The 26,392-nt window shown below is 36.9% G+C and overlaps 3 protein-coding genes and 1 pseudogene across 3 annotated transcripts; 2 read left to right on the top strand and 2 right to left on the bottom strand.

Moving 5' to 3' along the window:
• The first annotated feature begins 3,567 nt into the window (after positions 1-3,567).
• On the top strand, positions 3,568-5,402 carry LOC140007732 (uncharacterized). Its single transcript, XM_072050870.1, has 2 exons — positions 3,568-4,794; positions 5,097-5,402. Exons 1-2 carry the CDS (start codon positions 3,756-3,758, stop codon positions 5,132-5,134), a joined length of 1,077 nt encoding a protein of 358 aa, XP_071906971.1. The 5' UTR covers positions 3,568-3,755; the 3' UTR covers positions 5,135-5,402.
• A 1,599-nt stretch (positions 5,403-7,001) lies between these two features.
• On the top strand, positions 7,002-8,165 carry LOC140007327 (uncharacterized mitochondrial protein AtMg00810-like). The gene has a single exon (XM_072050057.1). It carries the CDS (start codon positions 7,002-7,004, stop codon positions 8,163-8,165), a length of 1,164 nt encoding a protein of 387 aa, XP_071906158.1.
• A 3,963-nt stretch (positions 8,166-12,128) lies between these two features.
• LOC140007326 (uncharacterized) lies at positions 12,129-12,865 on the bottom strand. The gene is made up of 2 exons (XM_072050056.1): positions 12,314-12,865; positions 12,129-12,212 (listed from the first exon to the last, which is right to left on the bottom strand). The coding sequence occupies exons 1-2, from the start codon at positions 12,863-12,865 to the stop codon at positions 12,129-12,131; spliced, it is 636 nt and encodes a 211-aa protein (XP_071906157.1).
• Positions 12,866-21,866: 9,001 nt separating this feature from the next.
• Positions 21,867-26,145, bottom strand: LOC140007325 (protein FAR1-RELATED SEQUENCE 5-like; annotated as a pseudogene).
• Between the last annotated feature and the right edge of the window lie 247 nt (positions 26,146-26,392).

Below are 26,392 nucleotides of genomic sequence, written 5' to 3'. Positions count from 1 at the left end.
TCCTCTAATACGTAAGGCAATTGGGGAATTAAATCTTACGGGCGTACCTAGGATTATTTCTCAATTGGAGCAGTGATTAACGGACATACCTTAGTCACCGACACAGTAAGGAGGGGTTGGCTGTCATTACTTGTTTGACAGTTATAACCTATTTATTAGTAAATAATTGGAATTGCTTTTGTATCGATGATCAATTACGTGAACCATTGCTGAAGTTATTTCTTGGCTAGAACCTTAATTATTATTCATTTGATTTTAGTAAATTGTTATTTAATTTTTAGTAGCTTCTTAGATTTTATTTAAATTTCTTAGATCGCCACCTTCTGCACAAAAACACCCCCTTTGTTACTGTGAATTTGAAAAGAAACAGTTACACCCAATCCCTGTGGATTCGACCCTGCTTACCACTATCTACAGAAATTAACTTTAGTTAAGCAGGTTTTTATTATTGCACAGGCTGACAACCTGTCAATTTTTGGCGCCCACCAAAGAGTCACTCACGCTGTTGACTCCTTCGAGTATTAATCACACGGGCCGGTCATCCTATCATTTTCCTAATTTTTAGTTTTTTGAAACCAAATAAACTTCCTCCTAATCTTCCGCCAATAATCTACGTAAACTTCATTTTGAATTGGGAAACTCTTGAAAAATCACATCTTTTATTTCTTTTTGCTCCACCTTCCTACAATTGACACCATTAACCAAATATAAGTAGAATCTATCAATTAAAATAATATTTAGCTAAAATCAAAGGAAAAATAATTATTAATTTAGCAACAAATTATGATCATATCAGGTCTATTACGGACACAATTCTAAATGTTACGAGACAAATCCTTTGGGATGTTTTAAGTCACATAAGAAAATCATCACTTAAGAAAATTTTAATTAACATGTTGTGTAAGTCTTTGTTCAAGTGGTTTGAGAACTTAATCATAACATTTTTTGTTTTTGTTGGGGAGGGGGGAGTGGGGGGGGTGTTGGAAACATGAAGTTGATGTCTAAAACTAGGGTAAAGTGCTCCATTGGTTACTTAATCTATTCAAAATCTTAATTTAGTTGTCCGGCCTGATGAGATAGCATGCTTAGCATTTCAAGCTTCTTAAAATCAGTTTGCATAGAAAGAACTTTGAGATTCAGGTTCAACATGAGGAGAAATTAGCTCAGTAACCTATGGCCAAAATTGTCAATTTTTTTCCAATTTCTTGGCATTTTGTTAAAGTTCATGTCAAATGGACACTAAAATTATGTAAATTTTGGAACAATTGCAGAACAATATTTCTGGTTTATGGTATGACTATGTACAAAATCTAACCGTTCCACAGTTTATGTAACACAATATTCTTGGTTAATTATAAGCAAACACCCTTGGTTATATCTCCTGTACAAGCCTACCCTGAAACCCCTTTATAACTGAACTATTTTTCTTATTGAGGGAAACTAGGGTTATATTGGTATTTTATATAAAAGATTATATTTCTTTTTGGTCCTATTCTTGACACATTGACGAGTGCTATCTGATGAATCTTTTTGGATTTTTGGACATATATATGAAAAAAATTAGGTGGCACTAATCCCTAATGAATATTTAATTAATGAACATTTCAAGTTAATCTATTTATTGACGCTTTACCATGTACATTTTCATATATTTCATCAACCTCAGGGGTCAATTTTTCTAGATCATTGGAATTTTTTAGGTTATTTCATTAGATCTCAACATCAAATTTGAGTTTAAACAAGTTGAATAGTGGATTAGATAGCATTGGCATGCATAGATATTCATTGGGTTGTTCGTGATTTGTCTAAATTCCAAATTTATTGAGTTTTATAATGTAATTTTTGTAATTTTCTAGATCTATTAGATGTAGTGATTTTTCGGATTTATTGTATCTGTGATATAAGTAAAATATTGTCTGCCACATTAGTGCATATTTCATTGTATGAGATTATATCGTTTATAAAAAATAAAAAAATAAAAAAAGGAGTTATCTAGATCGCAAGATTTTTGGCATATATAGTGGTAGTACTCCTGATGTGCGCACGTAGCTGGTTAACATCATGATTTGGTGACATCTATATTTGCGGGCCAACTAATGACTCTGACATCTTCGCAAGTGCAAGTGCAGCAGCAGAAGCAGCCGGTCCGAAACAGAATTGTAGATTATTTTTAAAAAAATTATGGAGACAAGATCATTGAGGCAAGTGCAGCAGCAGCCGGCCTGAAGCAGAATTCTAGATTATTTCCAAAAGTTATGCAGACCAAGAAGAAAAGTGGCCTTACAACAATGACAATATGTCAATATTGAATCCTTGTTATATAGTATATTATCAGTTTGCAACCTAACAAATTTTTTATTACTGTAATCAGACTATTGTCAAGCAATTATTCTGATTGAAAGAGACCTTGCACCTGCTCTCAATTTTAATTTCATAGGTTAACGTGAAAGTTTCCTTGAAAGCTTGATCTCAATATTTGTTTAGCATGCGCATTTCCTTTCAGACTCACCTATGAATGAGTACTTCCATTGAAAGATGCCAAGGGGCAAATGTTCACGTAACAAGCTCCATTTCAAATCACCGTTTATTTAGAAAATGCCAAGGAGAAAGACAAGAACTATTTTGAACCAGAAATGCTAAAGACAAGAACTATTTTGAACCAAGAAGAATTAACTCAATCAATTATCCCACCGAAATCAAAAGTTTAATGTGCAACAAAAGTACAGTTTTAGTCCCCAATATTTCGATTAAAACAAAATTTGTCTTCAACGCAATTTAAGACAACTAACCAAAAATCACAATAAGTAATAGTCAAAATCAAATTGATGTACGTCATCAATTTTGATAATCTATATTTTTGTTTAAGTTCACCAAATTTGCATGGGTATGTTGTTAATACCTCACAAATCCCTTATGATTCAACCAAGGACGGAACAGGGGGCTGGGGAGGCGCAGCCCCTTCGGTCCCCCCACAACCCCCAAAACTTTCGGAATAATCCTAAAGGCACTAAGACATTTTATCTAAGATAGATTAATCTCCTCCCCCTGCCCCCCAACATGCATATCTATTTCTAGTTCCTCTTAATTACTCTTCGTACATTTATCTACTTCTTGTCCCCCTTAATTACTCTTTTTGTAAGACTCTTATATCAAACAAACTCTTATTTCCTTCTCGTATTAGTGTCTTCACAACTAGTAATGGTGGAATCAGGGTAACTACAACTGCAGCCTGCCGTCTGTGGTCCTAATCTACCAAATGAGACTGGTTTGAATTGGGTTGCCCACTTAATATTGTTTGAGACAGTCCAGATTAGAGCCCATCTCATTTGGCAAATCGGGCCGTCTACTGATCTCTAATAGTGAATCGAAGAAAACAAACCGAGTTAGGTAAACATCTTTATAGTGGAGTGGAGTAACATTTGTTGGATTGAATTGTAATTGGTATCAGATAAGATTCGTGAATATTCTTAATGTTTGAATGTATATCAATTAGAGATATGATAGGAATGATTGTTATCTATTAGTGGTTGATAGATATCTGTTAGTGGTTGATAGGTGAGAGGATAATCAATGACCTTCTTGTGTAAAGCCTATAAATAGGCATCGGTACCATCATTAGTCTGCATCAGAGAAATAAAGAAAATCTTCCCAAAACTCTCTCTCTAAATTTCGTTCCTTCAAACATGGTATCAGAGCAGGGATTCTAGGATCTCTGCTCCAAAGTGTTACTCTGATAATTTCTTCAACAACCAGCCATGGCCGAATCGTCTACGCTCACGGACGGTGGGAAAGGACAAGCTGACGTAGTTCTAGAGGATTTTGCCACTCGGATGATGGAAGTCCTGAATAGCTGCCAGAAGTCTACACCGAGCATGGATTCGTCTTCGGCTCAGATCGGCATCAAGTTGGATGATACCAACTATGCCTTATGGTCCCAAATTGTCGAGATGTATATCTCAGGGAAGGACAAATTGGGGTATATTAATGGTGAACTCCCTCAGCCGTCACCAACAGATCCAGCGTATCGCCGGTGGCGAACTGAAGACTCTATCGTGAAAGGGTGGTTGATAAATAATATGGCTCCATCCTTGATCGGTACCTTCGTTCGTTTTCCCACAGCAAAAGCGGTATGGGATGCTATTGCTACCACATACTTTGATGGAACCGATACATCCCAACTGTATGATCTGAGGCGGAAGGTGACTAGACTGAGACAAGCTGGTGGGCTGATCGAAAACTACTACAACGATTTGCAAGGTTTGTGGAGGGAGATCGATTTTCGTCGGCCGAACCCGATGGAATGTGCTGCCGATATCAGCAGGTATAATTCTCTCATACAGGAAGAGAGAGTCTACACTTTCCTCGATGGGTTAGATGACCGACTGGACCAGATTCGCAGTGATGTTCTGCGGATGAAACCATTTCCAACAGTAGAAGAGGCATATGCCTATGTCCGACGAGAAGACAGCAGACAATCGGTGATGATAATAGGGGGAGACCACTCAATCGGCTCTGTCATGGCTTCCAAGGGAAGGAAGAATGAGCCGATTTTAGTACCCCGAGCCGAGATGCCAACTGAGGAAGTTAATTGTGCCCACTGCAATAAGAAAGGGCACACACAAGATACGTGCTTCAAGTTGCACGGATATCCAACCTGGTGGAAAGAGCGCAAAGGGCGAAATTGGCCAGCTGATCGACTGAATGTTGCTGGTCAGAATGGAAAGGTGGCCGTTGCAGTTGCTGATATCAATATTGCCCAGGTGCACTCTACGTCTTCTACCAATCAGCATCAAGGTATGAACTCCTCACATCGACGCGATAGTAATTGGATTGTCGATTCAGGAGCCACTGATCATATGACCTATGATCCAACTGACTTCTCATCCGTAACTCAACCACGACGGTCGAAAATTTCCAATGCTAATGGTGTGCAGTATCCAGTTACAGGAGCTGGAACTGTTACTTTATCTCCGTCTTTATCTCTACCGAATACTTTATTGATTCCCTCACTGTCAAATAAGTTACTATCAGTAAGTCAAATAACTACTGATCTTAACTGTATGGTACTGATGTATCCAACCTTCTGTCTTCTTCAGGAAATTCTCACAAAGGAGATAATCGGTCGTGGTACTAGGAGGGGGGATCTATATTACATTGATGATTTCAGTATCGGTAGAGCCAATCAGACAAGGAGTACCGATAACACCAAAGAACGAGAGATTCGACTGTGGCATCAGCGACTAGGACATCCTTCTTTTGGGTATATGAAGCACCTTTTTCCAGCACTTTTTTCGAGTATCAAAACTGCCGATTTAAAATGTGAGACCTGTGTATTAGCCAAAAGTCATAGGGCCTCATATCCTGTCAGTTTGAATAAGTCGAATACACCTTTTGCTTTAGTACATTCTGATGTTTGGGGACCATCCCCGATCACTTCATCTACTGGAGTCCGTTGGTTTGTAACTTTCATAGATGACTGTACTCGAATGACTTGGTTGTATTTGTTAAAACATAAGAATGAAGTTCTTGATATTTTCAAGTCATTTTGTTCCATGATTCATACACAGTTTTCAGCAACAGTCAAGATTCTTCGATCTGATAATGGTGGTGAGTATGTTAATCGGCCACTACAAGAGTTCTTTAATATCAATGGTCTTATACATGAAACATCATGCACCCAAACTCCACAGCAAAATGGAGTAGCTGAAAGAAAGAATCGACATATCCTTGAAATAGCAAGAGCATTACTGATTGGTGCCCATGTTCCTCGCCGATATTGGAATGATGCAGTCACAACAGCAGTCTATTTATTGAATAGACTGCCTTCAAAAGTTATCAACTTCCAGACACCGCTGCAAGCACTGTCTCAACATTTCACTCTACCATCGGTTCTAATGCTTCCGGCACGGGCGTTTGGTTGTGTAGCATTTGTTCATCGGCACAAGAATCAACGAAGTAAGCTTGATCCCTGTGCTGTTCGTTGTGTCTTCGTGGGGTATGCAGTGCACAAGAAGGGCTATCGGTGCTATGATCCAACCACTAGCAAGATGTATGAAACCATGGATGTTACATTCTTGGAGTCGGACACATTTTTCTCCTCGGCATCCAATTCTTCCCTTCAGGGGGAGACAAGGGATACAGAAGAAAAGAATTGGCCAGGATTAGCGTGGCCGTGCTGTCCCACTGATTCTGTCGGTGAAGCTACTGTTTCTCCCATTGCCGAGCCCACGGAGCCCACTGTCGATGGAACCGATAAAGCTGCTGATGAAAGTACGGTTGCTAGCTGTCCTATTGATTTTGTCCATGGAGCCGTCGATGGAGGAGCTGCCGATGGAAATGCTGATGCTACTGATGAAATTGTTGATATAATCCCTCCCTCTTCAGTACCTAACTGCATGTCTCCTGAGAATGTTCCTGAGGTAAGTACTCCTGCTGATTCTAATGTTATGTTAGATACTACTGCAAGATATGTATTACCTGACAGATCCAATCGGGGTAAGCCACCGACTCGGTACTCTCCAGAAAGTCATGCAAAGCGATCAAAGTATTCCATTGCCAATTATATGTCCACTCACAGGCTATCTGAACCTCTTGAAGCCTTTGTGAATAATGTGTCGTCAACTGACATTCCAAAAGATGTGCATGCTGCTTTCAAAGATCCAAACTGGACTCAAGCAATTAAGGATGAGATGTCGGCATTGCAAAAAAATGACACGTGGACTTTGGTCCCATTACCAGATGGGAAGAGGACGGTGGGATGCAAATGGGTTTTCACAATCAAGTATAAGGCTGATGGATCAATCGATAGATATAAAGCTCGTCTCGTGGCTAAAGGATACACTCAGACCTATGGCATCGATTACCAGGAAACTTTTTCACCAGTGGCTAAATTGGATACGGTTAGAGTACTGATATCTCTTGCGGCAAATTTGGATTGGCCATTGCATCAGTTTGATGTGAAGAACGCTTTCCTGCATGGGAATCTGGAGGAGGAAGTCTACATGGATATCCCACCAGGGTGTTCTACAGTATCGAAAACAACTACTGTGTGCCGATTACAGAAAGCATTGTATGGACTCAAACAGTCACCACGTGCTTGGTTCGGCCGTTTTACGCTAGCTATGAAGAAGTATGGTTTTCAGCAGAGTAATGCTGACCATACTCTTTTCCTAAAACATCGGCATGGAAAGGTAACTGCCTTAATAATTTATGTTGATGATATGATTATCACAGGCAATGATGAAGAGGAAATCTCCAAACTACAAAATCAGCTGGCGGCTGAATTTGAAATGAAGAGTTTGGGGAATCTCAAGTATTTCCTGGGAATTGAAGTGGCGAGATCGGCACAAGGCATCGTCCTATCCCAGAGGAAGTATGTACTTGATCTGTTGGCAGAGGTTGGGCTCCTGGATTGCAAACCTGCTGACACGCCAATTATGCTAAACCACAAGTTAGGAGAATATCCATATCAGAAACCAACTGACAAAGAGAGATATCAAAGATTGGTCGGTAAGCTGATCTACTTGTCACATACTCGGCCCGATATTGCCTATTCTGTTAGTGTGGTCAGCCGATTTATGCATTCACCCAGTAATCGGCACATGGAAGCTGTGATGAGAATTCTTCGGTACTTAAAGGGTTCTCCTGGGAAGGGTCTCTTATTTTCCAAAAATGGTCATCTTAATATTGATGGTTACACTGATGCCGATTGGGCAGGAGATGCTACCAATCGAAAGTCAACCTCAGGTTACTTTACATTCGTCGGTGGTAATCTAGTTACTTGGAGAAGCAAGAGACAAAAGGTGGTAGCATTATCGAGTGCAGAAGCTGAATTTAGAGGCATGGCTAAAGGTATGTGTGAGCTTCTATGGCTCAAACGGTTGATGGCCGATATCGGTTTTTCTCCTAGATTTGAGATGAACTTATTTTGTGACAACAAAGCTGCTATCGATATCAGCCATAACCCAGTTCAACATGATCGCACTAAGCATGTTGAGGTCGATCGGCACTTTATCAAGCAGAATCTTGAAGAAAAAATAATACGGCTTCCGTTTGTGAGATCTGAAGATCAACTAGCTGATATACTCACAAAAGCCGTGCCGACTAAGGACTTTTACAACTCACTCGGCAAGTTGGGCATGCATGACATCTATGCACCAACTTGAGGGGGAGTGTTGGATTGAATTGTAATTGGTATCAGATAAGATTCGTGAATATTCTTAATGTTTGAATGTATATCAATTAGAGATATGATAGGAATGATTGTTATCTATTAGTGGTTGATAGATATCTGTTAGTGGTTGATAGGTGAGAGGATAATCAATGACCTTCTTGTGTAAAGCCTATAAATAGGCATCGGTACCATCATTAGTCTGCATCAGAGAAATAAAGAAAATCTTCCCAAAACTCTCTCTCTAAATTTCGTTCCTTCAAACAACATTTGTGTTTGTCCATGATTAATTGCGTGAGCTAGGATTTTTGTGTTTTCCAGATGTTTATTTAAAATTTTAATATAGCTTACTTTATTTTGTTTTAAGAAAATATTTATATTTTTCCAAAAAAATTTCCTCCCTCCTCCCCCCCCCAACACTAGCAATCTCTGCCACCTACCATCAGTACTCACCCTATTTAATGTTTTTTTTTTGTTGTTTTTCTAAAATTTGAGGTTTTTTAATTTAGAGTAAAGTGTAGATGTTGCATTGAACAAATTTTGCACTTCTAAAACAGGCCTGTGAAATAGATTCAATAGTAGTTGTCTAACTGCCCAACCCATCATCAACAGTGGAACAAATGGACCAGTAAGGGGATGGGCTTCTTTCCATTCATGTTTCATCCACCTCTTGTAAACACACACAGGTCCAGGCCATTGGGCCCAATACCTACTCACAATCTATAACCTGTTCTAGCGTTTTGAAATCTCTTTTCCAGGGGTTAATTCCACTTTGTCCCCTCAAACTTTGGGCGATTACCCACTTCAGTCCCTTAACTTCAAAATGGGACACTTAAATCCCTAAACTTATGAATTGCTCCCAGTTAAGGAAAATTGTTGACAGAATCCTGAATGCCGTTGGTGGTTGAAGAGCGTGGCAAACACTCTCCTTTGACTGAGGGCAACAATGAAAATTCACAAAAAATCACATATATAGATTAAAAAAAGATGGTGAAATATGGAGGGAAAGTTTCCCTCCATGCTACCCATTTCAGATGGATAATGTAGACCCGATCCAAATCATAAAAGGGCACTTCAGGTCGGTATGCTGAGAGACCCAAGCTGTCATTCTGCTATCCACAAGGCAGGAAGAAGAAAAGGAGAACCCAACACATGGTTCAACAAACAAAGAGAAATGGTGAGGCAATTTTGTGATTGTGGAAAGCAAACATTGATGATGACATCATGGACTGCCATGAACCCAGGGAAAAGGTTTTGTCGATGTGCCAAGTACAGAGTAAGGGAAATTAGGGTTTTGTGTTTATACTTGTTTTTTATTTTGGGTTTGTATGAATTGCAGCCACCTAATCTTGTCTGCAAACATAATGTTCTTGTCAAACTAGGAACAAGGAGGCTGCATATACTGGGATTGGGTTGATCCTGAGATGTGTCAAAGGTCAAAAGAAATAATACCTAGACTGCTAAGGTCGATGAACAAGATGGAAGCTGAGTTGGATAGGTTGAAAGAAAATTCAAGGTGCCAACAATCGAAAGTGAGGAAGCTAAGGATGTACTTGATTATCCACTGGGTTGCCATTGTCATGTGGTTGTTTTTGTTCAAATCTGGGGGAGAAGGTCCAAAATGAGTTGTAGAAGAAGCAACCGCTTATGCCGGACTGCCCGTTTTGTTTGCTCAAATATGGGACCACCTTTGTCTGTCATTGCTAAGTAGTGGACCTTTTGAGTGGTGCAGGAAGGAAATTCTTGCTTTTGCTGACTATGTAATTACCAGCACTTTCTGGTTTTAAATGTATTGTATCAAATTTAGGGATATAGTGGACCTGCTATGTCCCATAATTGTGAACGTTGGACCTGCTATGTAATCAGAATTTGTTGTTTAGGGATTTTAGTGTCCCAATTTGTAAAGTTTATTGCAAGTAATCTATGTCACATTAACAACAGCAATCAACCAGAACATAAAATTTTCATCAAAAACCTTTGATCATTCAACAAATCATCCAATACATAATAGCAATACCAGGAATGACAAAAATTCCACATTAACAGCCTCTGAATTTCACCCATCTGGACTAGTAAGACAAAGGCTATATGAGTTCCACAACAGAGGCTACCAAAAACAGAGGCTAACAAAAATTCCATATTAACAAAAAAATTCTTAGTTCCAATGGACTATATGAGTTGAACAAAAGTTCGCCACATCTGGACTAGCAAAACAGAGGCTTTTACTGCCTAATTTGATTGCTGCAATTTTTCCAACTTAATAGATTGGTTTCCATCCCCATGGAGCTGCACATTTTCAATTTCAAGTGACTCCTTCGCATGTCCCGCAGCTGTCTGTAATGTAGACGAGTTAACACACAAATTGCCTTGCCATGTGAATTGTGCTGGCTTAAGTCCACTGCTGGAATGAGAGGCTGTCCCCAAGTCCACGTATGAGTGTGGTGCTCTCATCGTTACTCCGTGGCTGTGGGAATAAAGTTTACGACCATCAGCTTTGGAGCTTAACTGCAAACAAGCACATAACATGAATCAATAAGACATGACACCCATAAATAAAGACCTGATGTATGAAGACCACTTACATGAGTTGTTGTAGGACTCTTTTCCACATGCTCAGAACTATTTTGAGCATGATTATATGGGTTTTCCAGATCATCAGACCGTATTTTTACAGTTTTGAATCCCAAGTCTCCAGTCATGTCCAGTGAGCTGCTAAAGGTCCATTGCCTCAACTTACAATTATTCTTTGAGTGACCATGCTTACGACAAAATGAGCATTTTCTTCCTTTCTTTGTCACTGGTTCTTGTGCCCCTTGTTTTGGCTGATTGGCATCCAAATTTTAAGATGGACCTGTGTGACTCTGTTGCGTACTTACTCCAAGTATGTCAACGGTCACATCACTTGGACAAACCTCGTTAGTACTTGGCTGCATAGATGGACCTATATCTCCAATATCACTGTTCTCCTTTGCTGAACTTGTAGTTGTCCCCTCAGTGGTTTGCTTATTTTTATCCGGACATCCTCTTTTGTTATGTCCGTATTTTTTGCAGCGGCTGCAGCTCATCATGGCGCCAACCTTGCTAACCTTGTGAGGTTTAGTTGGATTGACACAGCTGTCCCGTCTGTCTTCTTCTGAGGCCTTTTTTCTCATTTTCTTTGGCCTTCCAGCAAATCTTCTATAAGTCGGAGGCTTCATTGCTGGAAGGTCTATGTGCTCCCACAAATTAGGACCATTGATTGGATTAAGTACAGGTTCATAACTTTGTAGATACGTGATCTTCAAGTAGGTGTTGGAAACATGCTTCTCTGGTGCTTCATGTCTCCTGTTGATGGCAGCTACAGCATGGCCACATGGTATTCCCCTTAATTGCCACTTTCTACATGAACAGGTTTTGACAGCCATGTCAACAATATACTGGTCCCCAAATGGACAGCTTATCTGATACTTCATTGTCCCAGCATATGACGCTATGCACATACACTGCTCTTGCTTAGCCTTTTCCAATATCTCAAATATTGCTGGACAAAGAAGACCTGAATACAAAATGAAAACAATAAATTGGTCATAATTTTCTCAAAGAAGTTATGAACTGACCTTAATACTAGTAAATAAATAAAATGTTTCTTAACCTTCGTGCTTGGACATTGCTTCCCTGTTCCTCTCCATCCTCTTCAGCAGGTACAAATAAATGGTCTGCAGCATGGATATGATTGTAGTGACCTGGCCTTTAAAATTACTGCATTAAAGGACTCACACATATTATTCACCAAAATATCACAATCCAATCCACATCTAAAATGGGCTCTACACCAAGTTTTGGGATCTTTTTCATCAAGCCAAGAATGCGCAGCTGCAGATTCTTGCCCCAACTGTTCCATTTCGACTTTCCAGTGGATAACATAAGAAGCTTTTGCGCATTTCCAAAGTCTTTCTTTTAAAGCCAGGCCTCTATGAATCTATTTGAAATTGGTGTATAGATGTTGCACACAACACCTGTGCTCAGCTTGTGGCATTTTGTCTCTAACTGCCTGAACTAGTCCCTGTACACGTTTGAATACAACTTGGCTTAAATAAAAAGTTGTACATGAGTTATTAAATAAAAAGTTGCTGTATAAATAAGTGCTAATACAATTTATCATACCTTTTGCTTGTCAGTCATGACACACCAATTACTGGAATCTGAAATTTCCAAATCTTGTACAAGCAATCCCAAAAACCAGCTCCAATTGTCATAATTTTCCACTCTAACAACTGACAAAGCTAGTGAAAACATTTTATTATCCCCATCCATACCCACGGCTGTAAGTAGTTGTCCACCATATGTATCCTTTAAGAAGCACCTATCCAACCCAATCCAATGCCTACAGCCCTTTAGAAATCCTCTCTTCAATGGCTCTAAGCACATGTAAAGCCTTTTGAATCTGACAATCCCATCCCCATCCGTCTCAACGAACACTGTCGATCCAGGATTTGCTCTCCTCAATTCACCACAGAAGTCCTCTAACAATGCATATTGTTTTTCATGACTGCCTTCAATTATGTCTCTTACGTTTTTCATTGTCCTATAGCCTTGTTTAAGACTGAAATCTACATTTAATTCTTCAGTCACCCTAGTCATGAGCTCCTGGACTGTCATGGATGGTGTTTTTCTCACCTCATCTACAAACAGCCTGGTAGCTAGTTTTGATGTCATGTTTCTATTATGGAAGACACGTCCACAGGTGTGCTCCTTGCTAAGTGTTTTGATCTGGAAAGTGTTTTCACCTTGCATTTTTTAGCCAAAAATTTGCCACTCACAGCCTCTGCATTTTACCCGTACCCTATATGTGTCATTTTTTATGAACTGGACATCCCTTCCCTCCATAATAGCCTGGATTCTAACAGCCAACCTAAAAATAACAACTGATGAAAACCTCTAGCCTACCTTAAATCTTGGACTTCTCATTTCAGTTTTCTCATTAAAAACTGAAAATTTAGGCTTCCTATTTCTCTTACGACCATCTTCATCTTCGGATTCACTCTCACTCTTCAACTCTCTAGAACAATCTGTTTCATATTCTGACTGCATATCCTCCATATTAACCATGTCAGGCTCATCACAAACATTTACTTCGTCAACAGCTTCTCCTTCCCTACCTGTTCTCTTCTTTCTTCTGTCTTTGCTGGTAGAAGGTCCAACTTCAGGAGCTCCTTTATGCACACCAAATTGTTGTCCAATCTTCAAGGCTTCATCAAATAAAACATCCTCCTCAACTTGCCCCGTATAATCTGGATCATCGAACTTGTCATCAGCCTCCATATCATCATTAGCCTGCACATTATTATCAGCCTGCACATCAGTCTCATCAGCTTGGATATCATTATCAGTTGCCATTTGTGATTCTTCCCCTGCATTATCTCTCTTGTTGTCCTCTTCTTGTTGCAAATTAGGACTTTTGGAATCAAAATTCTCATGACTGTTTGTAGCAACTTCATTACTGTTGTCATCAGCCACATTTTTCCTTCTGTTGTCCATATCATTGAAGTCAACTTCTTCCAGTATTGCTATGTCACTGTCCATTTCAGATGTTTCTTTATCTTTTGTATCTTGCTTAGCAGAAGTGTTGTGGCCTTCAGGCATGTCTACATACTCTGTTTTTTGAGTTTGAAACCTCACTGGATTATCATCAGTGCCAACTTGTAGATAAACCTCTGCCACTCTATTCAGTGGCAATGTGTTTACTAGAAGATCACAATCCCAATCACACATGCAAAAATATAGTCCAGTCTCAAGCGGCATACCAGGAATCCTACCATACCACCCAAAACGAGCATCTTTCGGGTATCCTAGTCTTACTGCACATTCATCAAGCACTTGTAGTGACCATTTTTCAGCATTACAGTTGTCTATATAGTCTACCCTTCCTCCCACGTATTCTTTGCTGGGAGAGCTTCTGAACTCACCCTGATGGTGTATCGCCAAGGAAAATGAGTCGGGCAAAATGTCATTTGGACCACACTCTGGTTAAATAAAAAAATAAATCATTAATAATTAACCCATTAATTATTAACATTTTTAGCATTTGGGACCACAATGTCTTCAACAGAAGGAACATTAGGGTTCCCACAACACTCACTTTTCAATAAAATATGCAGACCCACTAACAGTACCATCAAAAATATATAATGCCTTGGACATGCATTCCACAACCATCCAAAACCCTAACTTTTCAACAATCCCTATGGCTTTAAAACGTTTTTCTACTGCTACCGTAAATTCTTACCCAAATTCCAATTATTAAATTCAATTAAAGTACACAAAAAGCTCTAAAATATTTTTCTCATACCAGTACTTGTCTTCTCTTTTGCTTTCCATTGTTTCGCTGCGGACGCGGACGCGGACACTTTTTCTCTCACATTGACTCGCTTTCTTCCCATTCTTGCAATCTTCAGTGTTTTTCAGCAACAATCATTCGGATTTTTACACACTTTGGTTTTACCCCTCCTCTCTATTTTTTCATCCAAGACAGAGGAAAGAAACGACCACTATCTGACTATTTCGCACTTTCCCTTCTCTGGAATTTGTCTTTGTTTGTCCTTAATTTACGACCCAAATTTACGTTTATGTCCTTGTCATTTTCAGTAACAATATTCCCCCATCTTCATTAACGGAGAGTGTTTGCCACGCTCTTCGACCACCAACGACATTCAGGATTCTGTCAACAATTTTCCTTAACTGGGAGCAATTCATAAGTTTAGGGATTTAAGTGTCCCATTTTGAAGTTAAGGGACTGAAGTGGGTAATCGTCCAAAGTTTGAGGGGACAAAGTGGAATTAACCCTTTTTCCAGCCAAAAGTTTCATCCAAGTTTTTTTTTCCTTTGTTTTTTTTTTTTTTGGTAACCTTCATCCAGGTTGGTCATTATTTACAAATTCGAGTCCTTTTTATAATCAAGATGGTACAAATCAGAAAGAATGGATTGAATGGCGACTGAAGAGAAAGAAGACAGCATGAATTTGTCATTCCGTCAAGATTTAGATAATTCTACTTGGTTAGAAATTGATCAATCCACAGAAAGTTTGCCATCCCAAAAGAATTCTGAAGTTCAAGTTAGTTTTATGGGAAAAAGTAAGAAACTTCTCACTTCTTTTTGGGGCAAAATAACCAGATTGGAAAGGGTACTTCACGAAAAATGCATCCAATTTTTACAGAGAAAGAAAATTGAATGAACAAGAGTTAACGTTGTTGGCCTGGAAATAATGTAATTCATCATTTGATCTCACTTTACATTCAAATATCATTGAAATGGTTTTTGGAAAATTATTGTAAAACAAAGAAAGAAATTGAGGATTTGACGGTTGTCATTTTATTCCAAATGCAGGTATTCTTGTTCAGAGGGAGACTAATATGTGTTCCGGATCCAAAAGGGTTGATTCTAACTGTCATTTCCATTGGTCTATCAAGTTGGACATTTGCTCTTCATGTTGCAAGTGATACACGGAATCCGGCCATCACCATAACATCTTCAATTCTGACACCAATCGTTAGTTCTGAACTTAAATGTACACACACACACACACACACTGACATGTATATGTTTGTCAAAGTTATGCACGTAATTGGATGCCCTTTTGCTAAGGAAACCACATAAATATTGCTCTCAATGCAGGTTCTTATCAAGTTGGGACTTGTCAGTACAATTGATGCTGGAATTATTCCTAGAAATAATCAATATTCATGTGATCTAGGAACAATTGAAGATGGCAAAAGGAGAAGGAGATAAAGGGTTGTTGTCATAAATGGGAGAGAGGTGAAGTTAAAGTATTGTAAGATTTGTAACATTTATGCTCACCAAGAAGTTGTCCTTGTGCAACCAATGTTTTGAAAATCGGACTGGACCGGCCGGTTCAATGCCATAGTTGACTTTGTCAAAAAATCGGTCAAGAACCGGTCGAACCGTAAAAACCGCTATTGAACCGGTTTTCAACCTTCCTTCTTTTTTTTTTTTTGTGCAAAATGCAACTATCAAGATTCGAACTCAAGACCTTTGTAATAGAAGATCAATGTATTAACCGTTGTACCATCACATCTTATTAATTTTTTTGATAACTTATTTATATAAAGCAAACGCTCATATTTCTTTTTTCCATTTTTCTTACAAAATCTCATCCGTTCATGGCTCTTTTTTTTATATTTCTTTTTTCCATATTTCTTACAAAATACCCCACTAAAATGCACCCTATCAATGAAGATTTAGTTTAAAGGAGATAATGAAGGAAATTAAACCAATCTATTTTTTTATTTAGTTTTCTAATTCTTTTAGTTTCTTGTCTTTGCGTCCTATTTGTTTAGTTTCCATATTTGTTTAGGAAATCTCAAGTCAATTTCCAAATAAGTTTCGACTTACAATTGTATTTGTTTCAAAAGTTTAACCGTCTGTAAATATTAATAGGCTAGTAAATTGTTATTTGAAAAGTTGAGTTAAGTCAAGTTGTGAGATTTTGAGTTCATAAAATTTTTGAGAATTTGATTGTTTATTTATTCTCCTCCTCTTTGCATATATTTTTATATGTATCAAAATTGTTTCCATTATACTCATGTGTTTTTTGACAATAGTTATAGTTCATGTGTCGGGATTTCTCTTGATGTAGGGTGACAGGTTTTAAGCTCCCTACCTACATTTTTATAGGATTTTCCTTCAGAAAAATCCAATAGGTGCAATGGTCACTTGTTAAGGGTTCTTCTACTCTAGTTCTCCACAATCCAATTGGTCCTCCTCCGCATAATGTAGGAATAGGTTGGTACTGTTGCCGATCGACCAAAAGAATGTACTATTTGTACATTTGCTATTGTGTTGAGAATGGGTTAATATTGACTGTATATATATCAGAGGATCTAAATATATGTAATATTATTTCAATTTGAATTTCAACTCTAAATTTTGTACATATAACATGCATCAAAATTCTCTCTAATGTACAATACTATCAATATATGAAAGATGGAAAATTCTATATCAAAAGACATACATTTTAAGCAATAGAAACAGACTAAAGGATGACCCATTTCTTTGATTAAAAGATTCCCATATTTGTATCTATCACTTAAGAATATGGTGATTTAGAATTGCATTTTATACGTGGACTCATGAAAGATTTATCCTCATGAAAATCAGTTGGGATCCTCGGTGACATGAATCCAATGTCAATCCAGTGCCATCTATAGTATTGCACCACTATTATTTGCATTTTAATTTTTTAATAATTCAACTTGGTTTGATTTAACACAAATTTTCTCTATCCTCTAAAACTTTGAACCAAATTAACCAATCGGTCTAATTCCATTACCAATACTTTCATCATTGATTACCTTCAACATCTCCCATCCACTCTGATAACATCCACATCTTCAGAGTCGTCATCCTTTATTTCCACCACCGGCTCCGCCATTCCACGCGGCATCATCTTCACTGCCGATTGCTTCACCGTCAAAGGCACCAAGGACGTCCTTAACAAGCCCTTCTCTTTCGAGCTCTCCACTGGCAGGGATACCATGTACTTCATGGCTGAGTTTGTAGAAGGAGAAAGAAGATTGGATCAACTCCATCGGATGCTCAATTGTGCAGCGTTCCAGGTCCGTTACTGATTCTGAGGTCATTGATTACGATAGCAAAAGGGCTTAATTTCTGCCTTTCCAATGTAATTTTGGTGTTGCCCTTCTACTTGTAGCCTGGTCCTAGTATTTACCAAACGTTCTTCCTCACGACAACGCCGTCTACAGAGCTCTCCTTTGCTGCAACTCTGCCCTCTGTAACTTTTCCTATTGCTGATTTCCTCCCCAGGTTCTTGTAATTTCTTTTTTGCCATTTTCCCCACTCTTTTATGTGCCCATTTTCTTGCAGATGACCCTTTCGGCGATCCAAAGGTGATTGGTGACACCTATTGCACGATTTTTGTGGGCCGTCTTTCCCACTCCACCACTGAAGAAACTCTTCGCCAGGTTCTTTTTTTTATTTAAGTTTCATTTTCTTGATTTTCACTTTGTTTTGTTGTTTTCTGGTTATGGCATTTTATTTCAAAAGATTACTTTTTTGAGCTTATCTGTTGAATTGGGGATATGGGTCTTGTCTATTTCTTCAGGCTATGAGCATATATGGAAGAGTAAAGAACTTAGATTAGTCAGACACATTGGTTAGTTACTAATTTATCCACTTATTTATGCTGTTCAGTTTTTTTTAATCAACTTTAATTTCAATTGTATTTTCAGTTTTGAGTATTATTGTGTTATATTTTACTTGTCTGTTTATGATTTGTAAAGGAAGTTATAGTTTTTCTACAATTAAATGTGAAGCACCCTAGCAACCATCAATCGTTACAAGTATATGATGATATATGGCTTTTCTCGGCCTGGAATTTTGTCTTTCTTTTCTTCAGTTGCTTGGAAGAAAGTAAGATGAAATGCTCCATTATTATAGCTTTGTCATGCAGCAAATCTTTTTGCTCACAGTTTGTTGCTTGTAGAAAGAACGAAAGAAATAGAAGTGTACTTGGTTTTGAAATTGTAACACGCCAGGGAAATGTTAAGTAGGTACTTGGTTTTGTAATGCAGTCTAGTATCAGTTGTATAGGGAGAACAAATGCAAAGGAGAAATATAGGGAACCTATTCTTTTTTTTATCAATTGTAACACCCTTTCTGTTGCAACGTATAGAATGATCCTAGTTAAATCCATGACTAGAATTAGTTGAATGGTGATGTTAAGTTTGTGATGTCTTTGTTTAATCTATTTGTAATTAACCTTAATGTCTTTGGTTTACTTTTCATAATTCAGAGGTGGTTGTTGCATGAATTTCAAAGTTTTCCTTGACGTATTCTAAACATTGTGGAATCCTTTGTTTTTCACCCTTTCATTTTTCTTCTGTGGTCTTTGCCTTGCTGGAAGGAACTTGACTTTTGGTGATCTCACTGTAGGTAAAACAAATGGTAGTCGCAACACTTGCTGGAATAGTTTAGAAAATATAACATCAAAATTTTGATATTTTGCGATGCAGAAAAATTGTTATTATCTATAGTTGTTTCTATAGGGAATTGGTTCATGATGCTCTCTGTTAACGATTGCAGTAACTCATGCCTTTTGTTCTTGATAAGACAAGCATTTACCTTTTATGCATCCGCTTCCAGGAAATTCTTAGAAGTTATTTGGAACACTTTCTTGGAGCAAGAAGCTAATATATTAATCCATTTTCTGATTTCAGACCTTTGAGGAAGCTGATACCAAGCATGATGGAAAGATTGACAAAGAAGAGTGGCGTAGCCTTGTTCCAAGACATCCTTCTCTTTTGAAGAATATGACTCTTCAATATCTTAAGTGAGTTGTGTTTGTATTATCTTTTGTTCTTTAAATCATTTTAGGCCCCGTCGATTTTTATTTTGGACAGCTTTCAAGATCTATGAAGCAGGAACATGATATGTGAATAATAGATGACTTCTTGCCCTTAATTGATGATAGCTTTGATGACCTATCTACAATTTCTAAGATTTTTTATTTGTTCTTTCACATGAATTATATTCAGTTCTTGCATAGATCTTTGAGACAACTTAATAGTTTGTGAACTGTGTACCTTCACCATTATGCAAATAGACCTGTTGATTCTGGAGTTTGGGAAAAAGTCAGAAAGTTGGTTTGCCAACATTTTTAAATGTTGTATGCTGTATGGTCTTCATTTTCTAGACATATGTTTCTTTTTTAATGCAATTAACTTGCTACTAGACAAGTAATGTATTAATCTAAGGAATGAGTTCCCTCACAGGAGATGCTGCACTAATTTTCCACGAGGAAAGATCTAAAGCACCATGAAGCAAATGTTGGAGACCTCTTATTATGTCTTGCAAAACCTATTTCTCTAACTCTCTGATAAAAAATCAATCCAAGCACAAAAGATCAGTTTCCAAATCTAGATAGCAAAACTGCCTCAAAGTAATATGAAACAGAGGAAACGATAGAGAAGTGTCAGTCTTCCTTCTGCTCCTTCTCCTTTGATTTACTCTTTCTGGACTTTATGAAGCAGAAACATGAGCAGCAGGGAAATTGCAACAAGAACTTTGTCCTGTTGGTTCTTTGTCAGAGCATAGCATCTAAGTCAATTATGTTTTATGACACAAGATATGTAAGAGTAGACTGCATTTTCTCGGCGTGAAGTTTTTATCCCTTTGTTTACTGTATGCACTCCATATTCGCTATTTGCATGCAAAATGAACAATGTCAGCTTTTGTTTCAGTTAAATTGAAGTTCATGCTAAATAATTAATGTTTTACAAGGATTATTATGCTTGTGTTGTGTCCATTATCAGAATTGAAAATATAAACTTATGTCAAGAGGGGCGATAGTCGATGATACTATGGTTTCCAAGCCTCTTCACATTCCACAATATCCAAATGTCTTATTGAATTTTGGAATGGTAACAAAGTGTTCAAATGAAAGATCTAAAAACTCAGTACTAGTGTCAATTGAAACATATATTCTACATAGAAGAATGTGCATTAATTTTGGGAAGCACGAAAAGTTCCATTGTCAATTTCTGTCAAATTTTCAGGTCTTTTGTCCACTTGAACACTTGCACAAAATATCATTGATGCATGGAACTGGACAACCACACCTATCATTGCAATCAACTCCAACTTGTTGTCCCATAGTGCAAGAGTTGTCATTCAACTCGAACTGATTTATTTTCGCTCCTTCGAAACCATGTAATTCTTGTGCCTATGGTTAGAATTATATCACCAAAAAATTGAACAAATAAATAAATGGATGAATAAAAAAAGACAATAAACAATCTTTTCTTAAAAAAGTAATTATTCATGATCACAACTGTAATAATTTACCTTGAGCAAGCCAGTCATGTTCATGGAACTGAAAGTGCATAGCTGGCCATAATTTTGTTGATTAACATCCAAATTCACAAACTATCAACCACAAAAGTGAAAAATATTCATGAACTTTAGTATAAACCAAAACATAAAATTTTTATAAAATAATTTTATGCAAATAAGAAACTAAAAAATTACCGGTGTAGGATGATATGGTTGCACAAAGTTGCTTTGTTGAGATTGCAAAGACTCTATCATACTTACTGGCATAGAATAACATGGTTGGATAAAAGTTTCTTGTTGATACCGTAAAGATTCTACCATGCTCCCCTCATTTGTTTTTGCCTAAAAATAAAAATAAATAAACACATTTATAAATAGTTTGACAGTAAATAATACTTAATTGTTAGTCTACATATAATGTCGAATCATTACCTCTTGTAATCCATGCTGTTGCATACTGCACCTCGTAGATACAATATTTATAGTATCTCCTATAGGCTAATGAAAAGAAAAAACAAAGATTGGATGCATAATATAAGAAAATATTGAATTACAAATATAGTAAAATTATAATGTAATAAAACCTCATTATGTGATGACGCTGGTAACTCCATAGTTATACTATTTTGCAAACTTTTTTTGGTTGATCTTCTTCTCTTAGTAGCCTTTTCTAGACTACTCTTCAATCTCTTGCCTGAAATAGTCTTCATCTTTTTTTTAATACCCTTGATATTGATACCACTTGCATTAGTAGTGTTATTTGTGGGGTTGGAAACTTTTGCTGCATTTGACATCTCATTGCTCGACCCCTCTTGATGTAACCTTGCATCAACCAAATCCAATATTTTCAAAAGGCCTTCTTTAGCAATTTTATAAGTTTCTTCTGCTTGAGCAGCTTTTGTGACCAATTGAGTATATAGTCTACACAAATCTCTGTAACGCTTCGTAAAAGTCACTTTCGGATCCAAATCATTATTGATATTGCAACAATTGTTGTCTTTAACATATCCAACTTTTGCTTTATTGGTCCATCTCTTTATTATGTATTGACTAGGGATCTTCATGATATTTCTTATATTAAGAACTTTCAGAGAATGAGAGCATAAAATCCCAGAGAATTCAAACTTCTTGCAACTACATGAAATCTGATCACCTATTGAATCAAATCTAACCATATGATAGTTTTTATTGCCTTTAGGAGTGATCTTATATTCTGTCATTGTTCCAACCTCACTGTAGGTGATTATACCACAATCATAAGATTTACCCCACTCAATTTCAAACCATTTGAATACTTCAGGAGTATAAACACTTGTAGCTTGTTTCAAAACATCAACATCGAATGGTAGTACTGGAGTACTCATATATACTCTAAAGTCAGCTTTAAGTTCTTTATATCTCCGATCATCAACTAACCTCTCAAAATGATTGAAAAACTCATGAAATTTATTCTTGTAGGTTACATACCTTTTTATCACACTATTCATGCTTTCGCTCCTTTGACCTGTTGTCATATTTGCACAAAATGTTTCCCTTCCATACACCAATGCCCATTTTTCTTTAATCTCAAACATACGTTTTAACCAATCATTGTCTTCAAGACCATACTTCTTCAACATAGTATTCCATTCAGATATAAAGTCTTCTTCTTCATCAAAATCATATACACATTTACTGAAATCATTCACAAATTGTTTAAAACTTTCGAACACCTGACTGAGATGAATAGCTGCATTTTGAAATATATGCCATATGCAAAGACGGTGACGTGTTTTAGGCCATGTAGAAATTAGTCCTTTAGCCATTGCTGCGTCCTGATCCGTAAGTATAGTATTTGGTTTTTTTCCTGACATTGCTCTCGCAAAAGTGTCAAACAACCACTCAAATGTTGAAGCAGTTTCATCATATAATAAAGCAGCCCCAAATATTGCAGTCTGTTTATGATTATTCACTCCAACAAATAATGCAAATGGACGGCCTCATTATTCTTTCTATACGTCGTGTCAAAACAAACAACATCTCCAAAACTTGCATAATCTGCCCTCATTATTCCGTCAGTCCAAAAAATATTTGTAATCAAAGCATCCTGATCCACTTGAATTGCATAAAAGAAATTAGGATCCTCTAATTGCATTTTTTGCAAATATTCAAGTACACCTCCTGTATCTCCAACTTCCATTTGTATTGTTCGTTTAGAACGTAAATAATTCCTGTAATCCTCAGGAATGAAACCTAAGTTCTCCCGTCCTCCTACTTGTAGTGCCATAAGTTCATGAGAAACTTTTGGTGCTATACCCACACGGTATGCCATATCAATTTCAGCTGCATGAATAGAATTTATCCTTCTATGTGATCTGTGTAAATGACTTTTGTTGGGACTTGAAAGATAGTGATTATGCTCAATGATCAACTGACATATACGAAACTTACCAGTTTGTCTACTGTTAACCTTCATCTTTGCCGAACAATTAAATCGTGTTTCAGGACGAGGGGCTCTTACATTGAGATCTCTTTTATCCTTTCCTCATTTTCCTTCAGCACTACAACAAAATACCCTATCCATGAGCTTACCATTACTATCTTTGTGGAAGCTACTTCTTTTGATTCCAAAACCAACTTCCTTTGCATATGCTAAGTAAAAATTATAAGCATCTTCTTCACTCTCAAATTCCATGCCCATCTTCGGAATTAGTTCAAAAGGAATCAATGTATGAATTTTATTTATATCCTTTATCACATTTAAAACTGGTGCAGTGGAAATATTGCTTATGAGTTGTTAAAATACTTTCGAGTTGTTGTCTATTTCCTAACTTTCTTAATATTAAAAAAATTGAAATTCGAAATCAAGATCATGGAGCAAATAGTGATATTGATTTAATAAATCAAAGCTGAAAAAACTCAAGAGTTAAACCGGATGCAAGGTTGGATAATTACCTGAATGATGTGAAACGTTTTGGTTTGTTCTTTGCTGGAGAAAGCTAGGGAAGGTTGGGCTTTAATTTGAGTACTTCCTGAATCTTTGTAGTCAATTTGCTTCAATAGTCGGCGGCTGCAGTTTTAGCTTATTCGGCTACGGTTGATTGTTCTAAGCCATCAACGATAAAAAGGCTTGGACTTTGGAGGCAATTGTTTAGGGTTATCTTTTTCTTTTTCCCAAAGCAACCGATCTTGAGTGGTTGCTGTACAAAAGTATTGGTAATGGAATTAGACCGGTTGGTTAATTTGGTTCAAAGTTTTAGAGGATAGAGAAAATTTGTGTTAAACCAAACCAAGTTGAATTATTAAAAAATTAAAGTGTAAATAATAATAGGCTAAGTGGAGCAATTCTATAGGTGGCACTGGATTGGCATTGGATTCATGTCACCGAGGATCTCAAGTGCATGAAAATACCTATTCTTGGTACAAATATCTAGTTTGCACTTTGAGGAAATTTCTACGTAGGCATGTAAACACAGAAGGTGATTTAAATTAATAAAATTATGATGTAAACCTTGTATGTTGTCTATCCAGACATCTTGTGAGCATTTTCACAAAAATATGTGAGGTCTTTTTTTTTTTTTTTTTTTGAAGGTTGTGAGGTCTGGAAACGCCTGACAAAGGAATCCTAAACAACACTAAGGAGGTTCTACTTGCTTCACAACCACCCTCTAGAGTCGACTTTGGAGCAGATACAGAGCCAGGGTTGTTTGGTGGATTAAGTGATATCAACATCAAATGATTTTATTGCATATTTAATACATTTGGTAGATGATTTATTTGTTTCCTCCAATTCAGTAGTCCCATTTTAAATTAGGTACCATGTTTTGGTAGCTAAATTTTTGTCTTAGGTGCGTTCGATAAAACTAAAATCTGAAAACTGACTTCTAAAATCTGAAACCTGAATTCCGTTGAGTTACTGAATTGTTAAGTACTAATTTGATACATTTCAGTATATATTATATTAAGTGATAAGTGAATAGCTTATCACTAATTTTTGAAGCAAAGTATGTTTAGGAAATTCAGTGCCAATTAATTCATTCAAATGTTTTATTTTTTGTTATCAAATGCATCTAAATATGTTAAACCTAAACCCATTATTTTTTTTTGTCAAAATATATGAACTCATTAAGTTTAAGTATTAAATTGGATTATAAAACAAAGCCTTAGATTGATTACAAACTACAGAGCGATAGCTAGATTATCAACCTTTTTAATTAGTGACTACATAATCGTACTTCCTCAATGTTTCAAACATTTTGCTGTATTTAGCGCTTGCTAAACTTTGCTTAGGTAAGTTTGCCAAGTTTGGTTACTTTAACTTCGCTATCTGCATTCCACGGTTAAGAGGAAAATGCATCAGTATTTACTATGTTAAATTAAGATGAAAATGTCTAGAATCTTCAACCTCTGTATTTGTGTTTATTTTTTAAACTATAAATTGGTAGTTTGCCTCTAACATACTCAGCACTGATAGCCCAAAGGCGTTTGGAATTGGTTTTTTGAATTCTGTCGAGTTTGAATCATTTTACAAGTATTGGAGTAGTTCTTTGCCATCTAAATTTTTTGAAACTACCGGAATAAATTCATTATTTGCAGAATTTTTTGTTTATTGTTTGTTAGATCACTTGCAAAGTTGTTTGGCAAGTTTTGTGAATTTCAATGCAATAAGAGTCGTGAAAATCTTTAAGAGAATGTACTATCTTCTCTGGTTCACCTAAACTTTTTTTTAAAAAAATATTTTTGGATCCTATAAAGTCACTTTTAGCCACGGTGCCGTGTAATATATTTCGCTTGTAGACCTACAATAAAAGTTTACGGGGGTGAGGTAGAGATAATATGAGTAAATTTTTGGGATAATTTCACAGACCTCCCCTGAGGTTTATGACAATTTCACTCGGCTCCCCTTAGATTTTACAATTTACACTAACCTTTTTTGTCACAATAAAATGACTATAATGACTTTCACTTAATAAATAATTTATAGTATAATGAAATGAGATTAAAAAAAAAGAAAAAGAAACCTGACTTTTTCGGCTATTCTGTTTATAAGTTACAACCAACGACGATTCTCTCTCACTTACTGTCATCCCATTCTCATCCATCAACTTCTTCCTCCTATAAATCGCTCTCAAATTACCACAAACCATTGCTTATAATTGCAGCCAATCACACCACAATTGATCCCTCAAACCCTACTATATATTCCTATTCCCCCTTTTTTCTCTTTGGAATTGCCAAATCAAAAGTTTAGTTAAGGAATTAGATTTGATGGTTGAAGTACAATTCAATTTTATAGTCAAACTAAAAGGAGATGAAGAGGCACATAATACTAATGGAACAAAGAATGCAATCGTTGGCCAAAAGTGGAAGAGGGATGGAAATTGGTAAATTTGC

Source organism: Coffea arabica, chromosome 5c, assembly GCF_036785885.1.
Source record: "Coffea arabica cultivar ET-39 chromosome 5c, Coffea Arabica ET-39 HiFi, whole genome shotgun sequence".
Classification (NCBI taxonomy): domain Eukaryota; kingdom Viridiplantae; phylum Streptophyta; class Magnoliopsida; order Gentianales; family Rubiaceae; genus Coffea; species Coffea arabica.
The sequence above is the reverse complement of the archived record's forward strand: the minus strand, read 5'-3'. Positions and strand labels throughout refer to the sequence as shown.

What these genes read in the sequence shown, in the direction of transcription:
- LOC140007326 (XM_072050056.1), bottom strand. Translation starts at nt 12,865, where the DNA reads ATGACATCAAAACTAGCTACCAGGCTGTTTGTAGATGAGGTGAGAAAA. An exon ending in TCATGACTGACAAGCAAAAG is followed by an intron (nt 12,213 to 12,313) that starts GTATGATAAATT and finishes AAACGTGTACAG; the next exon opens with GGACTAGTTCAGGCAGTTAG.
- LOC140007732 (XM_072050870.1), top strand. Translation starts at nt 3,756, where the DNA reads ATGGCCGAATCGTCTACGCTCACGGACGGTGGGAAAGGACAAGCTGAC. An exon ending in TTCTACCAATCAGCATCAAG is followed by an intron (nt 4,795 to 5,096) that starts GTATGAACTCCT and finishes TGTCTTCTTCAG; the next exon opens with GAAATTCTCACAAAGGAGAT.
- LOC140007327 (XM_072050057.1), top strand. Translation starts at nt 7,002, where the DNA reads ATGGATATCCCACCAGGGTGTTCTACAGTATCGAAAACAACTACTGTG.